This window comes from Capra hircus, chromosome 21 (assembly GCF_001704415.2).
Source record: "Capra hircus breed San Clemente chromosome 21, ASM170441v1, whole genome shotgun sequence".
Lineage (NCBI taxonomy): Eukaryota > Metazoa > Chordata > Mammalia > Artiodactyla > Bovidae > Capra > Capra hircus.
Window position 1 is genome coordinate 16568189 of NC_030828.1, and position 27723 is coordinate 16595911.

General features: G+C 41.5%; 1 protein-coding gene across 1 annotated transcript in view; it reads left to right on the forward strand.

Moving 5' to 3' along the window:
* The window catches only part of AGBL1 (ATP/GTP binding protein like 1), an 843984-nt gene that overhangs the window by 272273 nt on the left and 543988 nt on the right, over nucleotides 1-27723 (forward strand). Inside the window, exon 16 of the mRNA XM_018066611.1 lies at nucleotides 6522-6702. Coding sequence (XP_017922100.1) covers nucleotides 6522-6702 — 181 coding nt within the window. The remainder of the gene's footprint in view (nucleotides 1-6521; nucleotides 6703-27723) is intronic.

Here is a 27723-nt window from a genome sequence, read left to right on the forward strand (position 1 = left end):
TCCTGTCTGACTCTTTGTGACCCCATTGACTGTCGCCTGCGAGGCTTCTCTGTCCATGGGATTCTCCAGGCAAGAATACTGGGGTGGATTGCCAAGCCCTCCCCCAGGGGACCTACCGGACCAAGGGGTGAAACCAAAGTCTTCTGCATTGCAGGTTGTTTCTTTACCCACTGAGCCACCTGGGAAACCCCCTTGTGGTACAAGTATGGTGTCCCAGCCTCTGGATCACCAGGAAAGTCCCTAATCTCCTTCCTTTCTTTTCTTCATCTTGCAAACTCCAATTAAAATGGGGTGAACCAGATCAAACGTCACCTCTTCTGTGAAAATTTATTTATTTTTTAAAAAATTTTATCTTCTGTGTTTTACTATTGGACAATATTTAGAATATATTGAAAAATTGGAAATATTGACAAATATTTTGCCTCTATGAAAACTGACATATGATTGTTATTTTCTGGAGAGACAGACACATTAGGTCAGGATAAAGAGGACATAAGAGTGACTCAGATGGCCTCCACTCACTGATTTGTCTCTGTGTACAGATGCCTTTAAGTATCTATTAATACAGTTAAACACAGATCGGATCCATTACAATTCAGGTATCTCACCTATATTGCTTTCACTCATCATTATGTGACAGGTACCCTCTAATATCAACAGAAAGAGATCTATGTGTCGTTTTTAATGGCTACATAGTATTCTTTTTTATATATCATTTCCTTAGCTAATTTCCTGTGGATGCACATTAAGTCACTTTCAGGTGCTCGCATTATGGTAAATAATGTCATAATGAGCATTCCACTGTGCTTTGGAAATGTTTGGACAGTTTCCCCTGATCACATAAGATCTTGATTATCTGTTTTCCTGTCTTTCTCACCAGACTATTATTAGTTCCCTGAGGGCAAAAATCATTTCTTTTGGAATCTCAAGACCTTTATAGAGTGCCAGCAGGAGCTTAATAATACCTCTAAAAGAAAGAAGGGATAAACGAATGGATATTTATAGAGTTGGGTGCACATCACACATGTCTTTAGTTCTTTCTCAGTTTCTCACTGGCCGTGAGCCTGATATCTCTTAGGACTGTACAGTTCTCTGTTTGTTTCTAACAGATGTCATTGCCACTGACATAAATTTAATATGTGACTTTAAGAATTACAGTATGCCAAACCATGACTCCACCATAGATCTTCATGGACTCCAGAATAGATTTTATAAATTGCAGAGAAAAAATAAAAGATGTATACCCTACACTCTTTGCCCTCCCCTAAGCAGAGATGAGTTATTGAATCTTAAAATTTCAATTACAGGAAAAAACACATAGTATGTGCATTGCCTACTGTTTACAGCTGTTGTCTATTACGGGTTCTCTGGAGCACCATTTGGGGCTATAACTGAGTGGTCCTATAGGTTGAAATCACCCATATGAATACAAAATTGCCTTAAATCACAGAGAGGAAGAGAGGAGAATCTACTAGAAATGTCTAAACTGCTGCTTATGCTAATGTCTTTGTGAGAAGCCACAGTTTCCCTGTTTGCTTCTTTAGGAGAGCCTCTTAGGTTTTGTGGCATATGACAATCCAGTGAATTATAAACTTGACTCTCCAAAGAAGAGAAACATCCCTGATATTTCCTTGCAAGAGCTACATTTGACTTACTGACTATAATGCACTAATTGCACCAGTTATCCGGCAATGGGACTCAACTGGCCCAGACAATGAGAGGACCCAATTGATGTTGAAAATTTACAAGAGCTTAAGCTTTGTTTTACTTCTTCGTGATGGACTGGGAACACCTACTATGGTTTAATATACTGTAAATGAGCATAGTTCAAAAACCACAGAGAGTGATGTGGACTTATAGAACTGAAAATAGGCCACTGATTGGGTCCAGGTTCATCAAGCCTCTTTATTTCTCAATAAGCTTTTTATTGGCATGTCAATACAGCTTGCTTTGGAAGTAATTGTGATCAGATGATATAGTGGGAAAGTTGACCTTCAACTAACTTCAACTGTGCTAACCAGCTGATTGTATACCACCCCCCCCCCCACCGTCCCCGTACTCTTCTTACTTAGTAAGTTCCAGTTAGCAAATCGTTAGTCTAACATGCAGAAGCTCCAGTCCAAAACTCAGTTTCTTCAGAAACTTACGTAATTCATCTTAGACAGAACACGGTGGGGCTGGAATTGGAACTCTGGAAATACAGCTCTTGAAGTTGTTCTCTGAACTTATGGTTGCCAGCAGGGAAGGATGAGGGGAACGGACAGTTATGGAGTTTGGGATTGATATGTACACACTGCTCCACGTAAAATGGATAACCAACAAGGAATCACTGAGAACTCTGCTCAGTGTTATGTGGCAGCCTGGATGGGAGGGGAGTTTGGGGTACATGTGTATATATAGTTACATGTATATGTGTGGCTGAGTCACTCTGCCGTGCACCTGAAACTATCAAAGCATTGTTAATCAGCTATAGTCCAATATAAAATAGAAAGTTGAAAAAATAAAAGTTGTGCTCTACTCCAGTAGGCTCTACTGTCTGTGACTAAACATATGTACTGTCTATAGAAATGTCATGATTTTTTTGAAGCACAATCTTTGGTATGTCTTGCTCCTGTTTAAAAGCCATCATATACTCTCTATTTCTTAAAGTAGAAATTCTCAACTGTTTATTTCTGGGACACACCTAGCAAATATGCTCATGACAACTCTTTGTGTCCCTCTTTTCTCCCCAGTCCAGAAAGCACACTTAGATGCATGCTATTCAAGGTAACCATATTATAAAGATGATCTTAAACTGTTCTTTTATTCATATAAGTTGAACTAGAGTCTAACAAAATATAACAAATATGTGATTACACTTGCCCAGTCAAATAGTGGTTTATTGGTCTCAAACATCTAGAAGCATTGAAGAAGCTAGTGAAGGTGCAGGATAGCTATTTAAGGGGTTTTTTCAAGAACCCAGGCTCTTTCTACCTTTATGTTACCATCTTCTCATGTGACTTGGATTCTCGAATTGGCTTCCCCACCTTAAAGTGTCAGATCTATGTTCAAGGAAGGAAGAAGAGGCAGATACAAGAGACAGAAATCTTAGAAGGCATTTGCCAGGTGAAACTATGCTCTCTAATCCTTTTTCCGACAGGCTTACCCTCTGGCTGCTATTTACATCTCATTGGTCTTACTCCTGTCACATGGCCTTTCCTACCTCTAAGAGGATTCATGAAGCTGGGTGTTTTGATCTGGGCACTTTTTTAACCTCCCCCGAAATCAGGGGTCTTGTAGTAGGAAAGAAGGGGACTAAAGCATATTGGACAAGGAACCAACATTTTGTGTGATATATACATTGTGAACATATGTATATATATATCTATGTATGGAGAAGAAAATGGCAACCCACTCTGGTAATCTTGGCTAGAGAATCCTGTGGACAGAGGAGACTGGTCGGCTGCTGTCCATAGGGTCACCCAGAGTCGGACACGACTGAAGCAACTTAACATGCATGCATGCATTGGAGAAGGAAATGGCAACCCACTCCAGTGTTCTTGCCTGGAGAATCCCAGGGACAGGGGGAGCCTGGTGGGCTGCCACCTATGGGATCCCACAGAGTCGGACATGACTGCAGCGACTCAGCAGCAGCAGCAGCATGTATACATATAGGGCTTCCCAGGTGGCACAGCGGTATAGAATCTGCCTGCTAATGCAGGAAACTCAGTAGATACAGTTTTGATTCTTGTGTTGGGAAGATTCACTGGAGTAGGAAATGGTAACTTCCAGTATACTTGCCTGGAAAATTTCATGTACAGAGGAGCAGGGTGGGCTATAGTCCACAGAGTTGCAAAGAGTTGGACACAACTGAGCACACGTGTACACACACGCACATATACATATATAATGTGAATATATCTGTATCTGTATCTATTTCTCTATATTATCTATGCTGCTGCTGCTAAGTCGTTTCAGTCGTGTCCGACTTTGTGCGATGCCATAGACGGCAGCCCACCAGGCTCCCCTGTCCCTGGGATTCTCCAGGCAAGAACACTGGAGTGGGTTGCCATTTCCTTCTCCAATGCATGAAAGTGAAAAGTGAAAGTGAAGTCGTTCACCTGTGTCCGACTCTTAGCTACCCCATGGACTGTAGCCTCCAGGCTCCTCTGTCCGTGGGATTTTCCAGGCAAGAGTACTGGAGTGGGGTGCCAATGCCTTCTCCGATATCTATATATAAAAGAAGCAAACATTTGCACTTTTATTAATAACCAGTGATTCTTCAATAGATCTCATCACAGATCATAGCATACCAGTGAGACACTGACTTCATGACTGAGAACTTCTGATTAACAGTATAAACTCCAAACCCAAACCAAAATGTATGAGGAGGGATATTACTAGTTTGACACCAGCCTAATTTCTAAATTCATGAGCTACCGTTTCCAGTCCTTTGCTTCAGCCACTCGTGACTCTTCTTGATTCTTGAAAGCACCGGTTTGTAAAAACTGATTGTTTTCACAGATTGGTAAAAAAACAATGAAAACACAGCAGGAAACTGGTTGTGTTTCCTCTGTGTTCTTTGCATGTATCTTTTTCTTTGCTTAGAAGACCCTTCCTCACCTTCTCTCTCAGGTTGTGCTTGGTTGCCCAGTTGTATCCAGCTCTTTGTGACCCCATGGACTATTGAGCACCAGGCTCCTCTGCTCATGGGATTCTCCAGGCAAGAATACTGGAGTGGGTTGCCATGCCATTTCTCTCAAGTTAGATGATAATTATTCTGCAGGACTGAGTCTAAATAAATGGCATCACATCTCTGGAAATGTCTTTCCCTCTCTCAGACAGATCTATTTTTGGTGCTTTATTTACACCTCCATTAGCTCGCTTGTCATTATTTGCTTGAATGTTTGTCACCACCGACAAGTGCTTTGGTCTTTTACAGAACAAGAACTATAATAGATTCAGCTTTTTCTACTCAATGCCTCCTGCAGTTCCTGGAATATGTTCAAGATACCTGCTTAAATTAAAAAAAAAAAAAAGCTGAATGTTATCCCCCAAATATAAATGATCTGCAAAGAGAAGCAATGTGCTCTCACCACAGGCAGTAAAAGTGCACGAATATATATGCTCCTTAAACCTGCATCTTGTTGGCTGTTGACAGAGGGCATTTTGTTTGTTTTAACTGATGATACTAGTAATATGATTGGATAATTAATAGTTTATTTCTCCATATCTTTTATTCCTTGTTATTTAGGGGTTCTTGAGGTTATTCAGTTTTGTCTTTCTTTGTATAGAATTAGAGATATAGTTTATACTCTTTAAGGGGAGAAAAGCCATAAACTCACAGTTAAATACTTAACTCATGAATTGAATAATCAGGAAGAAAATGGCTTGTTTAACTTTTAGACTGTTTAGTGGCTAATGTATTTATATCTGGCAAAAATTTTGTTCTCGTCTTTAAAATGAGTTTAGGAGCAGTAAGGAATTGGGTGAGGATACAGAAGGAAGTGAGAGTCAAAAAAACCCTCACAAAATCAAACAGGAGGTTAGAGCAGACATGGTGAGTTGCTTGTCTGATTCCACATGTTCTTCACCTCCCACTTCCTCAAGTATGTGAGGACAGACATCACTAATCAATCAAAGACGTTTTCCACCTGAGCCCAGATGTGGTCTGAGAATAGGTCTCAAAGCTATGTGCATCTTCTGTCAACAAAGAAAAGATAAGTCCATCTTTTCTCAATGCATTCTGCATACAGGTATGTTGTGTCAACACACTTCTTGTGATTGGCAGAGACTGTGTTCTGATTTCTTTCGCAAAGTGAAGGGTGTATTGCAACTCCAAGACTGAACTTCTAGGCACTTCCTTCTCTGAAATCTCTCCAGGATTGGCTTCAGTGTCATAAAGTCAATCATAAGTTTCCCAGTTCAGTTTCTGTACTTGACTCTCTTACTGCTGTGAAATGAGAGGGAACATCCTAGCCACAGATTTTATAACTGAGAAGGGAGAGAGCTAAGAGGTACACACCTAATGGCAAGCAATGTGCCAAGTGCTTTATAATTACATCGTTTAGTTTTTATAACAGCTACAGGAGGTCAGTATCATTGTCCTCATTTTACATGTGGGACAGCAGCCTTGGAGAAATTAAATCCTGCGGCTGAGATCTTACAACTGGTAAATGATGAAGATAAGATTCAATCTCAGATCTGGGACATCCAGCACCATGCTATTGGATACCGATGAGAAAACTGTTTCTTTGGTGGTATTCTAAAATCTGATTCATGGCTTGTTTTGATGCCACGAAGTACTTACAGTTTGGGTAACAGCCTTGAGCTTTAACTTTATACTCTCCCGAGTCTTAGAGACTATAGAGGCAGATGGAAAATGGATAAATGCACATTAGGTTTGTATTAGAAACAATCAACCTATTTAAGACTTTATGCCAGTCAGGTGTAAAACTGGCTTCCTGGAGATTGTCTTGATGGATATGGAAACTGTATTTAGGTTTAATTTTCTTGCGTGTGTGTTTTCTTTTTCTCTGCAGGGCAGCGCCCATACCAAGTGATTACAGCTCGAGTTCACCCAGGAGAGAGCAATGCTAGCTGGGTGATGAAGGGGACCTTGGAGTTCCTGGTCAGCAGTGACCCCGTGGCTAGGCTCTTGAGGGAAAACTTCATTTTCAAGATAATCCCCATGCTCAACCCAGATGGTGTCATCAATGGCAAGTAAGTTAGGGGCCTAACTTAGGTCGCATTTATGTTACCATGATAATGGATTGTTGTTCTGCTCAATGGGTTTGACTTGAGAGGTCTTGGTACTCTGGCAGGAATAACTTCTCTTGAGTTCTGTTACCTCGCACAAATATCAGGATGTTCTCTATAAACATTGGTATCAATCTCATAGTTTCTTTTAATAGAAAAGTATAGACTCATAGGCAATTAGTAACCAAAGAATCCTTAGAAAGAATCGAATCTAACACTCTCCTTTTAAAAAGGAAGGAATTGATGTCCATGATAATCAGATGACTCCCCGCGCACTACCCCCTGCCACCTGGGCTGGATTAATGACAAAGCCAGGGCTCAAACTGTGATCTGATGAAGTTAAGACTGGTGCTTTTCTTTGCTCCTGAGCCTGGTGGGCCATGGCCCACTGGGTCGCAGAGGGTCGGGCACGACTGAAGTGACTGAGCATGCACTGCGGATCAGTCTTTATTCTCAGTTGTGTTTTTACTTGGAGCAGGAAATGGCACCCCACTCCAGTACTCTTGTCTGGAAAATCCCATGGAAAGAGGAGCCTGGTGGGCTACAGTCCATGGGGTCGCAAAGAGTCGGACACGACTGAGCGACTTCACTTTCACCTTTCACTTTCATGCATTGAGAAGGAAATGGCAACCCACTCCAGTGTTTTTGCCTGTAGAATCCCAGGGACGGAGGAGCTTGGTGGGCTGCTATCTATGGGGTCACACAGAGTCGGACATGACTGAAGTGACTTAGCAGCAGCAGTGTTTTTACTGAATTCTGGATACAGCTATAATAAGGGTGTCACTTTATTTAAATGGAATGGCTGAAATGGTTGAAGAATGGCCATAGGATGGCTAAAAACGAAATGACTGAAAAATGGTTGGCTGAAAGAGAGAAGACTGGGGTGGTGCTTTTCCTGGCCCACTCCTACATGCATTTCAGAATGTATATTGGGAAAGATGAATTCCAGTGTTAGAAAGAGTCAGCATTTTTAGAGTTTGTGGGCTGAGGCCCAGAAAGCAGAGTAGGTTCTCAATATCTCACAGCCAGTGGATGGGGGTGACAGTGTGAATATTCATACATACCTGCCTCAAGCTGTGGAAAAAAACTTAACATTCCTTCCTTTGGTAATAAATGATTATTTTTACCATAAGATTAGACAGTGATATCCTATGGAAAAACCAGAATTCAAGATAAATAGACATATTGAAAGGAAACATAATTTCAAGAGCTAACGATGCAAAAGAAGTTGTAATTTAAAATATCCATATTAAAGAGGCAAACACACACTTTTAGAAACTGAGAAAATAGAGCAATATGGAAAATGTGAAAATAAAGAGAGATAAAATGAGAATTATAAAAAATATGAAAAAGCAAATTTCAGAGATAAAATGACTTAAAATAAATAAGAAAATGTTTTAAGAAATATAAAATAATTTCTTTCAGGAAAAAATCCTAAATATTAATAAATGTTGAAATGCTGAGAATAGACTAGTTTCAAAGGGTAAGCATAAAAAAAGAATATTGAGAAGTTACAAAGGTTAAAGATATAAAGATGGTAAAATAGTAAAAGAGGATCAGAATAATTCCCAAAGGATAAAATATGTTAAATTATGCTAAAATGCAAGCGAATGAAAGCTAAAGCCTATTAAAAAAGAAAAAAACCAACAGGAAAGTAGATAAGTAAGTAAAGAAAGCAGCCACATACTACTTAACATGTTTCCTAGTTTTGTAGCTCCCCAATTTTTTTTTCTGATGGAATTTTTTTTGGTGGGCAAAGAACAGGGTCCTTACTTTTTGTATATGGTGACTGGTTGGCACAGTCTGGCCCTCTTTGCATACGGTGACTGGTTGGCACATGTGAGGCATGAGAGGACAAGTCCTTTAGCAGGCACCATCGATCAGACCTTTGGCAGCAATCCGGCTTCTTAGATCTCAAGCGGGACAAAGCCCTGAGGCACAGTGTCCATTCCTGGTCCAGCAGCACTCAGCTGGCTCCTACCATGTGTTCACTGAGCTCTAGGAATCAGCTCTAGAGTCTCATTGAATGACTCCTCCCTGCTTGAGGGGCTAAGGATTTTATTAGCATGCTTACTGAGCCTAAATGGATGGAAAACAACTCTGCAAGCCGTCTTGAGGGACATGACCTCGTTTCAAAGATTTTCTCATCCAAATTGGCTCTTTTCTGAAGTTACGTGTTCCGTTGAATTATCTGGAGTCTGGCTGAGAGTGAAAAGAGCACCGGGTTCAGAGTCATAATTCTACTTGGGAATTCTGGCTCTCGCCTGACCTACTTAGTTTTCTCTTCTGTTGAAACAGGAAGCTCCCTGTTGACCCATCTGGGTAAAGGTCTTAAAAGCCTAAGGTAATATTCAAGCTTTGAAACAAATACTATGGTTTCTTCTATTTCAGATGCTCACACCTCTGAATCAGAGGCTTGATCCAGGTCTTAGTTTGAAAGGTTAATGTGGTCTCATCAGTGAATATCCTTCTGGTCTGGACATGCTTTATTTCCAGCTGGTTGCTTTGGGTTCCCTAATGGCAGGCCAGCTTCTTCTTTATGACACCACCATTCATCATCATTACCATTATTTATTATGACTAACTTACCCTTTTTATTTATATAGCATCTTTCATCATGCAGCTCAAAGCACTTTGTAGGTTACTTTGGATCACTCAAACCGTTTTGGCTGAGTTGGATTTGGAAATCATACCCTTATTTTACTGAAAGGAAAATTCCCAGGTCATTGCACATCATTACCGAAAGACTTGAGGCTGCCATGGAATCATAACATCACATGATAAATATGCTTAAAATCCTCAGCTCATGGACCCTTCTCAGAACATACCTAACATATGGTTTACCTAGTTTTTGTTGAGTCCCTAAGTCGTGTCCAACTCTGCGACCCCATGGACTTAGCCTGCCAGGCTCCTCTGTCCATGGGATTTTCTAGGCAAGAATACTAGAGTGGGTTGCCGTTTCCTTCTCCAGGAGATTTTCTTGACCCAGGGATTGAACCCATATCTCCTGTATTGGTAGGTGGATTCTTTACCACTGAGCCACCAGGGAAGCCCATGGTTTATCTAATAGCCACTTAAATACTTCATTGACATTCCATTTAAGAACGTACACATTCCATAGTATATAATTAGGTGGATTTGTTTTTCTCTGTTTTTATCTTATGAATTTTACACATTTTGCCTAAAATGTGTAAAAATAAGGATAAGATAATTACCTTCATTTTACATGTCTTAACTTCCCCAGCTGAAATCCCCTCCAAGTTTGATGCAGTTCACCTGAACACTGCTTATGTGATATTGTTTCTGATGTTCTGACTTTCATTGGTTTTCTTGGGACACATTCCTGTTCATCGGCTTCTTAACATTAACAAAACTTCCCTGTGTGTGGTCTGACCAGCAAAGAGGCAAGATTTGCCTAAAGATTAAAGAGCTCGAACTTGAACTTGGCACTTAATCTACCACATGAAGCTTTTCTTTTACAAGAAATTATGGGCCCTTATGGAGTTTGAAAAACCGTGTAGAGGTGGAGTAGTTTCCTTGATGCTAACGGAGACTCTGAGGATGGCTGAGAGGTTTTAATAGCAGTGGTCAGGGAGACAAAGCCAGGATTTTCTAGCAGAAATAGAGAGGGTCTTGCCAAGCCAAAGGTATCTTAGCAACATATGTCTGTAACAGGAAAACAAACCACAAAGACGGTTTCCAAAAGAAACATCCTACCATCTTGTTGGCCTGGTCATTTCTATTGAACTGGGCTGAGTTCTGAGTAATCTGGGAGGCCTGACACAGTGATCCCTTGATTCTTATAATTCTTTCCAACATGCAATAGAGGTAGGAGACGACCGGTTGGGTTAAAGCAGAGGTGATAATGGTGGCTTGACTAAAGCGGGAGAGGGGGAAGACTGGTGATACCTTAAAAGGTCATCATGGTAAGTAAGTGAAGGAGAAGGAAGAGATCTAATGTGAGTCTCAGTTTTTGGACTTTGGTTGCTGGGTGGATGGTAGTGACAAAGAATTTTTATAGAATCAATACAGAGGCTAACATTTTGTTACCAGTAGAATCGAAGTATATTTGTCCTTAGTATATGTACAAGTCTACAAACGTGATTACCTCTTCTAAGACCGTAGTGGAAAATAAGTAAATAACAGTAAAGAAAACAGTAAAGATGGCGTTTTGCCATACAGCAGAAACTAACACAATATTATAAAGCCAACTCTACCGCAATATTAAAAAAAGAGCAAAGGTCATGCTGTAAGTAATAGCTGACTACTTTAGGACAGGGGTCCCCGATATCTGGATTCTAACGCCTGCTGATCTTAGGTGGAGCTGATGTAATAATGATAGCAATAATGTGCGCAATAAATGTATTGCCCTGAATCATCCCCAAAACCACCCCTCCTGCCAGTTCATGGAAAAATTGTCTTCCATGAAACCAGTTCCTGCTGCCAAAAAGGTTGGGTCTCTCTACTCTAGAGGAAACATATGAAACTATAAAGATCAGATAAAAATGTTGATGACTTTAACTATCTAGGACCATTTAAACTTAGTATGGATAGCCTTTTATTTGTGAGTTGGGAAGGCTTTATTTTACTACATTAAAAGCCCTCACAGACTTTATCTAAGAAAATATTGAGCACCTTTTATAAGTCAAGAAAGAATCTTGCTCTTTTACATGTATTTTCTTATCCAGTAATAATTATGGCCCAACGGGAGTATCAATAGATCTTCTGTATAATTTTCAGGTATGAAAATAAATTTAAATACGTATACAGGGGTGAAGTCTTCAGAGCAGTTTATTTATTTTTTAATTGGAATATAATTGCTTTACAATATTAGTTTCTGCTGTATGGCACAATGAATCAGCTGTAAGCATACATATATCCCTTCCCTCTTAAGCCTCCCTCCCATGCCACCAGCCCACCCATGTAGGTTATCACACAGCACTGAGCTGAGTTCCCTGTGCTACACAGCAGCTTCCCATTAGCTGTCTATTCAGTTCAGTTTAAGTGGCTGATATTACAGAGGCAGGACTATAACTACCGTCTATTCTGTACAGAGATTTAAAAGCATTAAAATAAAAGAAACTTAAAATGTTCTAGCTGGGCAGATTCTTGTATATTATTTAGTCTCTGTCCATCAAATGATAAGGTACTTGAGACTAAAGAGATAAAAATAAGTTATCACATAGCCTAGTTGAAAAATGGCACTAAAAATTGTCTAGATAATTAAAACACTCAGGCAAACACACACATACACCCAGGTTGTATAGCTAGCTTGTGACAGGGTTGGGGTTTGGACCCAGTCTCCCTCCAGAGCCCATATTGATTTTAATCTATCAACTCTTCCCAGACTTAGATGGTGTACTTAGTCACTCAGTCATGTCTAACTGTTTGTGACCCCGTGGACTGTAGCCTGCCAGGCTCCTCTCTCCATGGGGATTCTCCAAGCAAGAATACTGGAGTGGCTTGGCATTTTTTTCTCCAGGGGAGCTTCCTGACCTGGGGATTGAACTGGGGTCTCCATCATTGCAGGCATTCTTTACCATCTGAGCCACCAGGGAAGCCTGAGAATGCTGGAGTGGGTAGCCTATCCCTTCTCCAGGGGATCTTCCTAACCCAGGAATTGAAATGGGGGTCTCCTGTATTGCAGGCAGATTCTTTACCAGCTGAGGTACCAGTTGGAGATGCAAGCAAAGCCTCAGCCCCATCAGCAGAAACGGTTTCTAAAGTTAGTCTTTTTTTTGTTTGTTTTGTTAGGCTTTATATTTTATACTGGAGTATATCTATTAACAATGTTGTCATAGTTTCAAGTGGATAGCAAAGGGACTCAGCCATACATGTGCATGGATCCATTCTCCCCTCCGATCCAGGCTGCCACATAACACTGAGCAGAGTTCCCTCTGCTGGACAGTAGATCCTTGTTGGTTATCCGTTTAAAATATGGCAGTGTGTACACGTTGATCTCAAATTGTTGACCTTGATCTTCACATCCAGTGTGACTGGGATGAAAGAAGGCATAGCCTTCCCAGCTTTCCACAGTATTGATCCATGATAAATGAATCGGTTTATCCTTGGTTTCCCTTCATAGAATTTGAATTCCCAGCTTGGCTTAAGCCTGGACACTCTACCATATCCTGCCAGCTTTTTCCATTGTAGAAGACATCCTTCCTGTTGCCACCAACTTTCTGGCTATAAACTGCACTCGTCTGACTTTGAATTGTTTTGGTCACTGGGCTCCTCTTCCACTGTCCTCTCTAGTACATTTTCATTCAGGTGACAATTCAGGATCGCAAAGCGATGATGGTGATCCCCTTTGGGCTCACTGCACCTTTGGTCTTGGCTAGGCCTCTTCCTTCCTTTTTTTGATATGCTACCAGCTTCCCTTTTACCTGACCTCAGTTCTTTGAATGTATTTCAAATCTCTTCAAGATAAAAACACATAGCACTGATTCTCAGATTTTCAAATTTCACAGATCAGTTACATTTGGAAAAAAAGGACTGTAGTGAGTATATAATCTTTTAAAAATTTGCACAAGTAAGAATGGAAGATACTCTCTGAGCTGCTGACCAACAGACTCGTGAGAAATTCAGCATCAGATGTTTCTTGGGCTGCCTCCTCACTTACACAAAATCCTACGAGTAACTCGGAGGTTTGTGCTGCCGGATCTTTAGATCATGGAAGTGAGCATTCTTACTTTTCATGCCACGATACACTTGCTACTGGTCATGAAGACTTCCTTGTGGGTAGAGAGCAGTGTAGTCATTGAATGAATTGGCTATTCCCAGTATCAATCTTCCCAGAAAGGAGTAAATCCTGGAACAGGAAAAGATGCCTGATAAATGGACCTTTTAGGGGGAAGAGATAATTCTGATGATCTTGAAATTGGAGAAACTCTGGTCCCTCTTACATCGCTGAGGGTCATTTTAGAATGATGGCACCTAGGATGTCAAGGAGGTCTGAAGAAGCGATTGCTCAACTTGCTGCCTGAGCATGAGAACAGCTATCACCAATGATCGATTTTAAATTTTCTGTGAGTAGTTATCATCTGTTATATCCTTTATTCTTATTATTGTTACTGAGTCACTAAGTTGTATCCTACTCTTTGCAAACCCAGGAACCTCAGCACGCCGGCTTCCCTGTCCTTCATTATCTCCATGAATTTGCTCAAACTCATGTCCGCTGAGTCACTGATGCCATCCGACCATCTCATCCTCTGTCACCCCCTTCTTCTCTTTCCCTCAGTCTTTCCCAGCATCAGGGTCTTTTCCAAAGAGTCAGCTCTTCACATTTATTCTTAGTAAAGTGCTAATAAGCCTTTCCATCTTGTTTCAGCTGTGTTATTGAGATTGAAAGAGAGTATCTATGCCTCAGGTTGGTGAAGAAGAGCAGTGGCAGTCATACTTAGAGAAAGTCTTAAGGAGACGGAATAATAAGCACAATGGCGAGTATGCTTTTAAAATCATACTCAGTATAACTGAGACATTTAAAAATAAAATAGCTTTATTGTTTTTTAGTTATGAAAGGATACATGATACAATCAAGATAATAGGTGTTGAAGAAGATGGGATTTGATTCACACAGTGATAAGAAATCTGAAAGTTCAAAAGAGGAATGCAGAAGAAACCAGGTGATAATATTTGCAGAGGCAGGCACTGCCTACCGGCCTGGGGAAGCAAAGGGAAGCTGTGGAGTTACTGAAACCCAGGGGCTGAAAGGCTCCAAAACACTGGTGTTTGGAGCTCTGAGAAGGAAATGTGACTTGTCATGGGCTTCAGTAGACTAAAGGTCACAGGTAAAAGGGTGAAAGAGAGTAATATCCAAATAGCAAGGGGACACATCCCACCTGCTGCTGGCACCCATGAGAGGATGCAGTGATGCTATTGGTGTGCATCTTAAGATGCAGGGGTTGAGCCAATCACCTGCTGCTGCTCTAGCCTCACTAAGTGGAACTGGGAAACATAGAGGGTACCCTTTACTTCCTCCTCCTGCCTTCTTATCACTCTCTAGTGCCTCTCAGTGCGGAACCTAGCAGGAAGTCAACTGGCAAGGTAGTCTGAGCATTGCAATCTTCAGTTTTAGCTGCAGTGTGACAGAGAAGAAGAAAAAATTATGGGCTGAGAGCTCAGAGACAACTGGTGAAAAGCAAGCACAAAGCATCCATCTACAGAGTGCCCATTATGCAATTGCATTGGGCTTATTACTGTTTATATGTGACTTCTCTGTTTTCAAAAAATAAAGTGGTTTTATTGTTTCCAATGGGGGGAAAATGAAGCATCATTATTGTAGAAAGTCCCATTGTGGAGAAAAACCTTAAGGAAGAAATTAAAAAGCACCCAAATTTCAGGCTAACACATTGCATTACTCCAAGGGGTACTGCTCACATTATCATCTGTGATAATTACATTGTGCCTGTGGAATTTTGTAACATGGAGTCCCTCCCTGAATCAGGCTGCTCAGAGAGAAACACCATTAGGAAGATGAAGAAGATGCATTAGTGTTTGTTCATAAATCTACAGCTTCGGGTATATCAGTTATTTCTTTACATGTATTTCTATATCCAAACTCATTTTAACTTTTATAAGATAATGTATTTTGTAGTAGAGTTTAAAAACAAACAGCATCTTCCTAATGGCAAAGAATACAAATGTTGTTATTAGTTTTTAAAACAGCGATTTTACTGTATTGCTGGGCCATAATTAATACAAACAGTTCTCCTTATAAACGACAGACAGGTGAAGAGTCTTGTCAGTCTCTTGACAAATTTCTCAGGTTGTTTCCTTAAGATAAATTCTAAAAAGTGATGTTTTTTAATCAAATGTTATACATATTTTATATTTAATACATATTGTTGCCAGATTTCTCTCTATAGAAGATATGCAGATGTATATTCCTACCACTGATGGATGAAAGGGCCTGGTCTCCATACCTTTTTAACACTGAACATTATCATTCTTTTTATTCTTTGTCAATTTTATAAGATAAAAATATGATTTTAAATTTAATTTTTTATACTTATGGAAAAGTAAATATCTTATCCCATTTTGCAGATGGAAAAAAAAAAAGTCTGATGCAAAAATCAGGTGACATATGCAAGGTCAGCCACACGGTTGATGTTTCACAGTCAGGAAGTAAACCCAGGTTTGTCAGGTTGCAAACCTCCCGTTCTTTCCACTTAGCTTTGCAGTCCCACTTATGTCAAAGCTTCCATACCATCATAGGGTGACTCTTCTTTTGAATGCTGTCAGCATAGAACTTGGGAGGTGTAAGCGCCTAATACATACCTGTTAAGTCTAACTCAGGGTGCACCTGACCTTTCTAAAGTGTTTTAACATATGGCCCTCCAGATAGTTCATCTTCAGACCAGAGTAAGAGCTCTAAAGCAGTGGTCCACAAGCTTTTTGACACCAGGGACCCTTTTCATGAAACACAGTTTTTCCACAGACTGCATAAGGATGGTTTCAGGATGATTCAAGTGCATTACGTTTATTGTGCACTTTATTTCTATTACTCTTACATCAGCTCCACCTCAGAGCATCAGGCATTAGATTCTGGAGGTCGAGGACCCTTGCTTTAAAGAGCTTTGAGCCAGCTCTGTCAGAAATGAACTTTCTGATACATCTTCAGTTAAATGTTAGTACACAAATATTGATGAAACACTCACAGTGTTTTGCTGCAGGTTGGCTATAGTTTTTTGTTCAATCTTGTACAGATGTTAGAGTTAGGCCATAAAGAAGGCTGAGAACTGAAGAATTTATGCTTTTGAATTGTGGTGCTGGAGAAGACTCTCAAGAGTCCCTTGGACTGCAAGGATGTCAAACAAGTCAGTCCTCAAGGGAATCAACCCTGAATATTCATAGGAAGGACTGATGCTGAAGCTGAAACTCCAATACTTTTGCCACCTGATATGAGAACCAGCTCATTGGAAAAGACGCTGATGCTGGGAAAGATTGAAGGCAAGAGAATGGGGCGACAGAGGATGAGATGATTAGATGACCTCATCGACTCAGTGGACATGAGTTTGAGCAAGCTCTGGGAGATAGCGAAGGAGAGGGAAGCGAGGCTTTCAGCAGTCCACGGGATCTTGAAAAGTTGGACATGACTTAGTGACTGAACACCACCAAGAAAATCGGAAGATTAGATTAGTGCCCTACCCATTTGGGGTATGATTTTGGTTGAACCTGGGGGTCTGACACTTAACCTTCTCTATGCCCTGCTCATCCTTTTAGTCCCCAGTCACTGTTTTGAGAGAATGACACATCCGGGAGCCTGGTTTTATGTCTGGACAGTCTCCAACAGGCTAAGGTTTAATCAGCATCTTCCACGCTGGGAAGATTTGTGCCCTCGTGAGTTCTGCCCTATGCCCTGAAAAGCAAGGATGGCAGATGACACTCCTTTGCAGAGGGGAGAAGGAGAAGCAGGGGAATGCAGGGGAGACCAGCAAAGGCAGGGGCTTACTGTCTGCAGACGGTCAGCCTCTACCTGCATCTCTTTCTCTCTCTCAGCGAGGCACTCTGTCATCCTGTCCAAAGGCCAAAATGATTGCAAGCCGAAGAGCCTAACAGAAGAAAGCTCTACATTCTCTGTGGCCTTTGGGAAGGTGAATGATCGAGTAAATGTCTGGAGAGATAGTGGTGACGGTCGTTATACCACGCCATGCCGTGACATGACAGGAGAATGATACTCCACGTTGAACTCTCGTTCCAAAGTTTCAGCTCCAAATTCTCCTTTCAGTGAGGCCCAGGAAATCCACCACCCCTGCTACGGAATCTCCCTGGGAAATATTTGCTGGCCAAAGGTCATATTTCTTAGTTAGAGCTTAGCCACGCCAGTCACCTTTCCTTTAGTGTAGAATGCAATTGCTCTGCCTGGGAGCTGAAAAAGTTCTTAAACTTGCAATCAGGGACTCTGAAAATTCAGATTGTTTTGCTCTTTTGTAGTCTCTGGACCAGAGTCATCAGTGGATGGATATTTGTTTTTAAGAAAATTTTAATTTCTTTGGACATGGAGTGAAGGGTTGGTTCTTTGGATGGAAATAGCAGTCTAATTCTGTTTCTGCTTTGTTTGCTGGTCTCAGTGTTAGGGGCTCTGAGAAGAGGTGGGCAAAAGGTATTTAACCTCTTTCTCTTTGCTTTACTTTCTTTATATAGATAATGGGGGGGGGATGTTATTTTGATCCAGAAGGGATTATTTGGATGGAGGAACTATAGTTTTCTCCATTTACCTGATGCCCTCACTGGGGAAAAAAAAAAAAAAAAAGAAACAATGGAAGTCTCAGTCCAGTTTGGATGGTGAGATGTTCTCCTAGGCACAGAAAGGGAACACTTACAGGAATATGTTAATCTCACAGACTCTTTTTTAAATTAAAAGGTAAAGTTTCAAAATTTTTTTAAACATTGGAGAATAGTTGCTCTACAATGTTGTGTTAATTTCTGTTGTGTAATGAAGTCAGTCAACTGTATGTATACGTATATCCCCTCCCTCTGGGACCTCCCTCCCAGCTCCTGCATCTCACGCCTCTGGGTCATCACAGAGCTTGGCGCTGGGCCCCCTGTGTTACATAGCAGGTTCCCACTGGTTACCTGTTTTACACAGGGGAGGGTATATATGTCAATTCCATTCTCCCAAATCATCCCAGCCCCTTCCCCCTCCAAGTTCACGTGCCTTTTCTGCACCTGCATCAAATAACTACAAAATGAAAGACAAATACGCATTTGAGATTATTTTAAAAGTTGCAAAGCATAACTGTTTTCTATCTTAAATACTTGACTTGCAAATGTCTGCCAGTAAGTCTCAAATCATGGTCTACAGAGATTTGCCGGACATCCGTGATGTTCCTTCTAAGAGACAAAAGGAGGCAAAGAGATCCATGAAGAACGTGGCATTCGGTGGCTCTGTCTGAACCTCTGTGCATCCCTCTTAGGAACAGTGTGAGTTAAGGGAACATTTGAGGGCTGCGGTTCTGGATGCTTTTTAACAGTGGAATTGGAGAAGGCGCTTGAGAGTCCCTTGGACAGCAGGGGGATCAAACCAGTCAATCCTAAAGGAAATCATTCCTGAATATTCATTGGAAGGACTAATGTTAAAGCTGAAGTTCCAATACTTTGGCATCCTGATGCGAAGAACTGACTCATTGGAAAAGACCCTGATGCTGGGAAAGATTGAAGGTAGGACAAGAAGGGGACAACAGAGGATGAGATGGTTGGATGGCATCACCGACATAAGCTTGAGCAAGCTTCAGGAGCTGGTGATGGACAGGAAAGCCTGGTGTGGTGCAGTTCATGGGGTTGCAAAGTTCGACATGACTAAGCAACTGAACTGAACTGAACTGCTTCTAGAGAGAGATCTGATACAGTCTTGTTGATGAACTTGTTCTTAGAGATCAAAATGAAAATTATTTGCTCTGGGAACTGTGAAAGTCCTGCTGCTAAGTCATTTGCATAGTGTTAAATGATGCATAGTTCTGGGTGGATAGTTCTGGGAGGGTGCTCCCAAGGGCTTCCTTGCTCCCACCCCTTCCTACTACAGCCTGCACACCGAGAGGGGGGTCATCAGTTTGACTGTTCCATTTGCCTTCCTCAGATATTGCAGTGCCGAATAAACATTACTATTTATTATTCCTAAATTTAGGATTATTAATTATATCAGCATAAACCTAATTTATGCCATCATAAACAGCGATAATAAATGCTGCCAAATGCTAATACTCAGCTCTTGCCAACTGTGCCTGTGGTTGATGGGTTCCCCCCCTCTTCCCAGAAGCATTAAATTAAAAATGATTCAGTGTTGCAGAATCATTGATCACACTGGAGCTGAGGCTCTTGGGGAAATGGGCTTGTTTTGTTAAATGCTTTTCTCCCTCATTTGCTGGGCAACTTTTGTTATCTGTCTGCACTCCAGTTTTTCTCTGTTCTTCCCCCTATAGGAGGAGCAGGGATGCAGGCAAGGAGGGAGGTGGTTGATCATTTGTTCTTCTTTCTAGATTTCCCCTTTAGACAGCTCTCTTTCTAGTATTACCACTCTTAACACCTTCTTTCAGCATACTGAGAAGTCTTTATAAAGCAAACCCTTGAGTATAATTTGGATGTGTTATTTCTCAATTCCCATCACGTCCACCATGTTTTTAATGATGTATGTCATGTGGCTTCCTAACATCCATCAATTTCCATCACTGGAAAATAGGAAACACAGCTCTGACAGCTCTGCCAATACTGAGGGTGTTACTTCTTTTGCCGTTTACCCTCGGGGAGGCTCTGCTTTTATGAGGGAGGACGTAGGCCTGTGTCCCCTTGTTTTGAGAACTGTAGTAAGACCTCACTGCTTTTCTCAAAGGAAGCTGTTTGAACTTTTCCTGCCTTCTTCCTGGATCGCTCTTTTTTGTTCCCATCTGGGATGACTGTGATGGAGGTGTAGTAAAGAAACTTTCCATCATGTGATCCAAAGACTGATTTAGGTCAGAGTTGTATTCTTTCCATCGATGTGGCTTTGAACAAGTTACTTAAGCTCTCCATCCCTGTTTCTTCAGTGTATGAAGACACCTTCCCTAGGTATCATCATGGTCAAATACCACAGCACTTTGAAACTGTTAAGCACTGAATGGAATTATGATGGAGGGGTTCCTTGGATGGTGTTCTTTCTTTTTTAACTAGAGGAAGGGATATGTTTTATATTTGGATTTTTACTGAGGTATAATTGACATATGATACTACTAGGTCACACACAGTGATTTGACATTTATATACATTACTCATTTATCACCATGAGAGGTCAATATATGAAGTTATTACAATGTTATTGATTTTATTCCCTAAGTTTTACATTCCCTAAGCTGTGATATATTTTATAAAATAACTACAAATTTGTACCTAATTCCCTTTCCCTGTTTCGCCAAACTCAACCTCCTCTTTCTCTCCCTCTCTTTAGTTATGATTCATTCTTTCTTATACTTACAATTTCTTACTCTTTGCTGAAGTTCTTATTGAGTTCATCTATTATTCTCCCAGGTCCTGAGATTTTGTCTTGCTCTTTCATTTGGAAGGTATTCCTTTGTCTCTTCACTTCCCCTACCTCCCTGTGTATGTTCCTACATATTAGGTATGTCAGCTACATCTCTGGGCCTTGAAAGAGTGACTTATATAGGAGTGATCACCACACAGGTGCTCCTCTGTGGGTGGCAAAGGTCCTCCTCTTATGGTTGGACTGTGAGAAAACTGGTGGGGGCAGGTCCCTAGTCCAGCTGACTGCGAGGCCTGGCTGTGACTGTTGCAGGTGCCCTGCTGGGTAGGGCTGCTCCTTGGCAAGGTTGTTTCTAAGGCCCAGCTGAGATTACTGCAAGTGTGCTGGTGAACGGGTCTGGCGCCCCAGAGTGGGAGTCACTTTGGAGGGGCTGCTTGAGTGGGTGGATCAGGTGTGGAGGGTCCTCAGGGGAATGCTAGGGTGGGATGCATGGTGTTAGCTAGTTTGATGGAGAGGGACAGACATAGTGCCCACTAGCGCTAGGCCAACTAGAAGCCAGGGAAAGGAGAGTAAAATAAATGGTGTCCACCAGCACTTATTTCCCCAGAGAAATTCCCACTAGATCCTAGCCTGTTTAGTACACACTATAAAGTTGTAAGCCAGAACTCCCTGGTGGCTTCATGGTAAAGAGTCTGCCTGCAATGGAGGAGACCCAGGTTCAATCCCTGGGTCAGGAAGGTCCCCTGGGGAAGGGAATGACAACCCACTCCAGTTTTCTTGCCTGGAGAATTCCATGGACAGAGGAGCCTGGTGGGCTACAGTCGTGGGGTGGCCAAGAGTTGGACTCGACTGAGTGACTAAGCATAGCACACAGCACCAGAACTCTAGGGTCAGATTGATGAGGGCTCAACAGCCTTTCCACGTCTCACCGGCGCTGTGATCTTGGGTTGGTTACTTAACTCCTTTGAGCATCAACTTCTTAACCTCTTTGAACATAAAATTGTAAAATCTCCTTGTATGATGCAAACACTTTCCAAGCTGTGCCTTTGCATTGGAACTCAGTGGGTGCATTTTTACAAGTTCTTCAAGAGTGGGTCTTGGTTAGCCACAACCCTCTGACGCGCCTAAATGTAAGCCAATCTGGTTTTCAAAAGCAAACACTTTGGGGGCTCATAGTGTTTTCTTCCTGGTGCAGGTCCCACAGGCTGGAAAACACAACACTGGGCTCAGACTGTTCGCTTCTCAGGGGGCATCTCCATAGTTGTGATGCCTGCCTCCTGCCCCCGGTTGTCAGTTACCCCATCGTGGGGTGAGCTCTGTGATTGGCAGCATCTCTGCTACTCCTACCTGTCTTGATGTGGTCTTTTCTTTATGCTGTTAGTTGTAGAAAATCTGTATGCTACTGGGAGGACCCAGAGGGATGGTACAGGATGGGAGGAGGGAGGGGGGTTCAGGATGGGGAAGACATGTATACCTGTGGCAGATTTATGTTGATGTATGGCAAAACCAATGCAATATTGTAAAGTAATTAACCTCCAAATAAAATAAATAAATTTATATTAAAAAATAAAGAAAAGAAAAATAAAAACTAAAAAAAAAAAACCCCAGAAAATCTGTATGCTAGTCTTCAGGTCCGGAGAAGGCAATGGCACCCCACTCCAGTACTCTTGCCTGGAAAATCCCATGGATGGAGGAGCCTGGTAGGCTGCAGTCCATGGGGTCGCTAAGAGTCGGACATGACTGAGTGACTTCACTTTCACTTTTCACTTTCATGCACTGGAGAAGGAAATGGCAACGCACTCCAGTGTGCTTGCCTGGAGAATCCCAGGGACGGGGGAGCCTGGTGGGCTGCCGTCTATGGGGTCACACAGAGTCGGACACGACTGCAGCAACTTAGCAGCAGTAGCAGCAGCAGTCTTCAGGTCATTCTGACACAATTGCTCATATGTAGTGGTAGTTCAGCTGTATCTGTGAAAGGCTGTAAACTCAGGAGCTTCCTACTCTGCCATCTGCATCCTGATGGTTTCCAGTTGTTTTCTGTTGCCTGAACTATAACTGTGGGACGTGCAAAGTTCTTCTCAGTCACCAAGCCAAGCAGGCTCTTTCCTGGTTCCATTTTCTCGTGTTTCAAAGATATTAGGATAAAGTTTGGCAAGAATAGATGAGACAGATATTCTTCAGAGGTTGAGATAAGGTCAAAGGTGAGAAAGTCTCCTTTAATATATATATTTGATATATATGTCTATACATGGTGTATATATATATATAATTACATGTATATGCATATAATTTGTCAATCTTACATCCACTCTAATTTTAAAATAACAATCACAAGGACAACAACCTCTTTAGTAAGAGCTTTCATTGACTTGTGATATGATTTAAAATTATGGATTGGGTTGAGAACTGAATAAACTGTATAAAGTATACCGCAGTAGGGAGGCTTGGAAGTGGAAGAATTCAGCTAATGCCTTTTTTCTTTTCATGCTTACTTTCCGAATAAATATCAGTTGTTGTTGTTCAGTTGCTAAGTCATGTCTGTCTCTTTTCGACCCCACGGACTGCAGCACACCAGGGTCTCCTGTCTTTCATTGTCTCCTGGAGTTCGCTCAAATTCACGTCCACTGAGTCAGTGAGGCTGTTTCACCATCTCACCTCTGCCTCCTCCTTCTCCTTTTGCCCTCAGGTTTTCCCAATGAGTCAGCTCTTCACATCAGGTGGCCAAAGTATTGGAGCTTCAGCTTCAGCATCAGTGCTTCCAATGAATATTCAGGGTTGATTTCCTTTAGGATTGACTGGGTTGCAGTGCAAGGGACTGTTAAGAGTCTTTTCTAGCACCACAATTCAAAATCATCAGTTCTTCGGTGGTCAGCTTTCTTTATGGTCCAACTCTCACATCTGTACATGGTAGCTGGAAAAACCATAGCTTTGACTATAAGGACCTTTGTTGGCAAAGTAATGTCTCTGCTTTTTAACACTGTCTAGGTTTTTATAGCTTTCCTTCCAAGGAGCAATCATCTTTTAATTTCATGGCTATAGGCACCATCTGCAGTGATTTTTGGAGCCCAGGGTCGGGGGGGGCGGGAATCTGTCACTGCTTCCATTTTAAATAAATTTAGTTGTTCTGTTTGAATGGATGAAAATCTGGGCTCTTGTGTTTTAGAACACAGCCTTTTCAGCCTCAACCTCCATCAGGGCATCTCCAAGAGTGTTTCAGGGTATCTGTAATGAGCTGTGTTTATGGTGGAATCTGTCTCCCCCAGCCTAGGGACTGCCTCCTTGCTGGAGTCAGTCTCAGCATCTGAGCCAGCCTCATTGCCCAGCACCCACAAAAGTCTGGATTCCTGTGAAAGTGCGCCCCATGAGGAACCAGAAGGAAACGCACCTCTAAGCCTGGCATTGGGCAGCTGCTGGGAGCCTTTTTCTTTCAAATTCTGGGTCCTGCTGCCTGGCTGGTGGTAACAGGAAAGTCAAACACAGCACATACATCTGTGTCTGTTTTGCTGTCTCGCATACAGGGTTATCATTTTGGACTCTGTGGGACAGGGAGAGGGTGGGATGATTTGGGAGAATGGCGTTGAAACATGTATACTATCATGTAAGAAATGAATCACCAGTATAGGTTCGATACAGGATACAGGATGCTTGGGGCTGGTGCACTGGGATGACCCAGAGAGATGATATGGGGAGGGTGGTGGGAGTGGGGTTCAGGATTGGGAACTCATGTACACCCGTGGCGGATTCATGTCAATGTATGGCAAAACCAATACAGTATTGTAAAGTAAAAAAAAAAAAAAGAGAGAGAGACAGCACATAAACCTTGGTAATGTGGCTCCACCCTCCCTACCCTGGCTTCCAGGTTGTCTTTTTCTTGGAAAAGATTATTTATCTCCCTGAGCCACCAAGCCCTTTTGAGTTATTAGTCTTATTCCTTTATTGCCCTGCTTCCTTCTTGCAAATATGTTCCTATACATCTTCACTGCGTAGGAAACTCTTTTCTATTTACAGCTTCTCTCTGCTCCTTACCCCTCCCCCTGGCCCAATAACAGCCAAGGAGATAAATAAGAAACATAACTCTTTTTGGCTATTATTTTTTTTCTTACCCTGCACAGTAATATATATAATAACAAGAAAACAAATCTTATTACTAAAGTAATTACAATAAATAAAAAATAACCGAGTGTGGAGCTTAAGGAAGGGGGCATGTCAGGGGAGTGATTGCAACAGGATTTTAAAAATCTAATTTACTAGCACCAGTCTCACTGTTCTGTGGATGCCTCGTTTAGGAGATTGTGTCTAATTAGGGAGTGTTGTTATCACTCATTGCATACACCCGCCCTTAGCTGACTTGTACCTTGGGTCTTTGAAGGGAAAATTTGGCTCAAGGAATCCCTGGAGAAATTTCCTTGTCAGCAGCCCTGTGTTGATAACAGCTACACTTTGCATGCTAAGTTGTATAATCGTCAAAACGTGGAAACTGCAAAGAACTGCATGGCATCCTCCCCTCTGATCGTAGATAATCTCCTCCTTCATCATCTAAAGAGTTGGGTATTTATCCTGTCATTTGTGAATTTCTAAGTAGGGGTCACAGAGCACCCCTTAGTAAAACATGCTGGTGCTGACCAATTCCTTTTGTTACAGTGTTTTTCCTTGAAGCCAATCTAATTTTATCTGAAAGCAATTTATGTCTCTTTGTTCCTGTGTGGTCCAGAGTGGAAATGCGGAACAGTTATTTTTCTTCATTATTTATGGCTATTATCTCATTTATGATAGCCATGTTTCCAAGTCCTTTTAGTATTGGAATCATTTCTTTTCTTTAAACTATGTCCTTGTATGGTCTGCATTTAGCATTTTTTTAGCTACAATGTAATTATCCCTGTTTGGTTTCTTTAGCCTTCTTCAAGTTACTCTGGCTATGGAAGGCACTTTGGGCCTGGCCTAACAGTTTGATCATGTCTTTGAGCATCATTCTTCAACATCAGCATCACAGAAACACAATCACATTTGTTAATCTATTATGTGCTCATGTGATCTAACTTACTCTGGCCAATTGGTCTTAGTCATCTAACAAAGTTGAAATCCAGGAAAAATGCACAGTTTAAACACATAATATGCCACCTCGTTTCTCAACCATCACTCCTACAACCATCTCTGAAAAACACAGCCAACATCATTGATAAAGTGGCAAATATTAATTGAGCATTTAACAATTGTTTGACAACGCTAAACACTGTACATGCATTATCTATTTTCATCTTCATAACAGCCCTCTGTGATAAGTCCCTAATATGACTTTATCATGAGGACGTGAATTTGAGCAAACTGCAGAAGATAATGGAGGACAGAGGAGCCTGACATGCTGCGGTTTTGAGGTTGTAAAGAGTCAGACACAACTTAGTGACTCAACAACAACAACAAATTATTTTAGGAGCAAAAGGAGATAGACCACAGATAATGAGTGAAGAGGGTATAGAATCAAAGTTTGTGTGTGAATGTGTGTATGTGTGTGTGCACGTATGTTTGTGTTTGTGTGTGGGTTTCTAGAACCTGTCCCCTTACCAATACATTATACATGATATCAAAAGTTAAGAGGATCCTATAATGTTAGCATTGGAAAGGCTCTTTGCATTTCCATAAATCGAGCCCTGCTCTCTCTCTTTTCAGAAGATAAAAAAGATGCCTAGTCAGGTTCAATAGGTTTTTAAATCCTTAGAATTTTGGAACTGAGTTTAGAGGCTAAGTTTAAAATTTTCCCCACTGAATGGCCATTTCATGTGAGGATAATGCATTTGCAACCAAGGTAGACATTTGTTAATAACTTTATGTATAATCTTGTGACATTTAGGCATGTAACACAAAGCTAAGTACTTTCTACATTTTGTACTTCTCTGTGCAAAACTGCAGTCCCTTACTAGTCTAAGATGGCATCCTAGGAATGGTGAGAGAGCAAAGAGAGATTAAAAAGGGGAAACAGGGACCTCCCTGGTGATCCGGTGGTTGAGAATCCACCTTCCATTGCAGGGGATGTGGCTTTGATTCCTGTTTGGAAAGCTGAAGTCCCAAAGGCCACGGGACAACTGAGTCCTCATCCCTCAACTCCTGAGCCTGCATGTTACAACTAAGACTTGATGCAGCCAAATAAATAAATGAAAAGAGATATTCCAGAATATTGAAAATGTAAGCAGAGTATTCTTAGAAGAATGGTTAAGATTTCTTTAGGCCAACATTTCCCAAACTGGTTCTGAAGGACACTAGCAGATTGGTGCTAATAGATGCTTCTTAAAATGGGTGCTCTGGTTGGAAGACACATTACAAATTTCATGGAAAAAGATTTCTTTGTTCACAACCTACCAGTCCTATTGGAATATCAACTTGCATGGAGACTGTCCAATAGGGGATAAAATGCATGGTATTTACTGAACTTACTTAAACAGGATCATATTTGTTGATATAGACCTAGAAGATCTAGAGGAATATTGTTGTGGCTGTATCATCACTAATTTGTGTCCAACTCTTTTGCAACCCTATGGACTGTAGTCAGCTAGGCTTCTCTGTCCATGGGATTTCTCAGGAAAGAATGCTACACCTATGGCTGATTCATGTTGACGTATGGCAGAGGCCAATGTAATATTGTAAAGCAATTATCTTCCAATACAAAAGCAAGAAAAAGCAAACAAACAATAAAGAATACTGGAGTGGATTTCTATTTCCTCCTCCAGGGGATCCTCCCACCCAGGGAAGGAACCCATGTTTCCTGCTTGGCAGGTGGGTTCTTTACCACTGAACCACCAGGGAAGCTTCTTTAAAGGAATGCTAGTGATCCTTCAACTTGGGTGTTGGAGAAGACTCTTAAGAGTCCTTTGGACAGCAAGGAGATCAAACCAGTCAATCCTAAAGGAAATCAACCCTGAATATTCATTGGAAGGACTGATGCTGAAGCTGAGGGTCCAATACTCTGGCCACCTGATGCGAAGAGCTGCCTCACTGGAAAAGACTGATGCTGGGAAAGATTGAAGGCAGGAGAAGGGGATGAT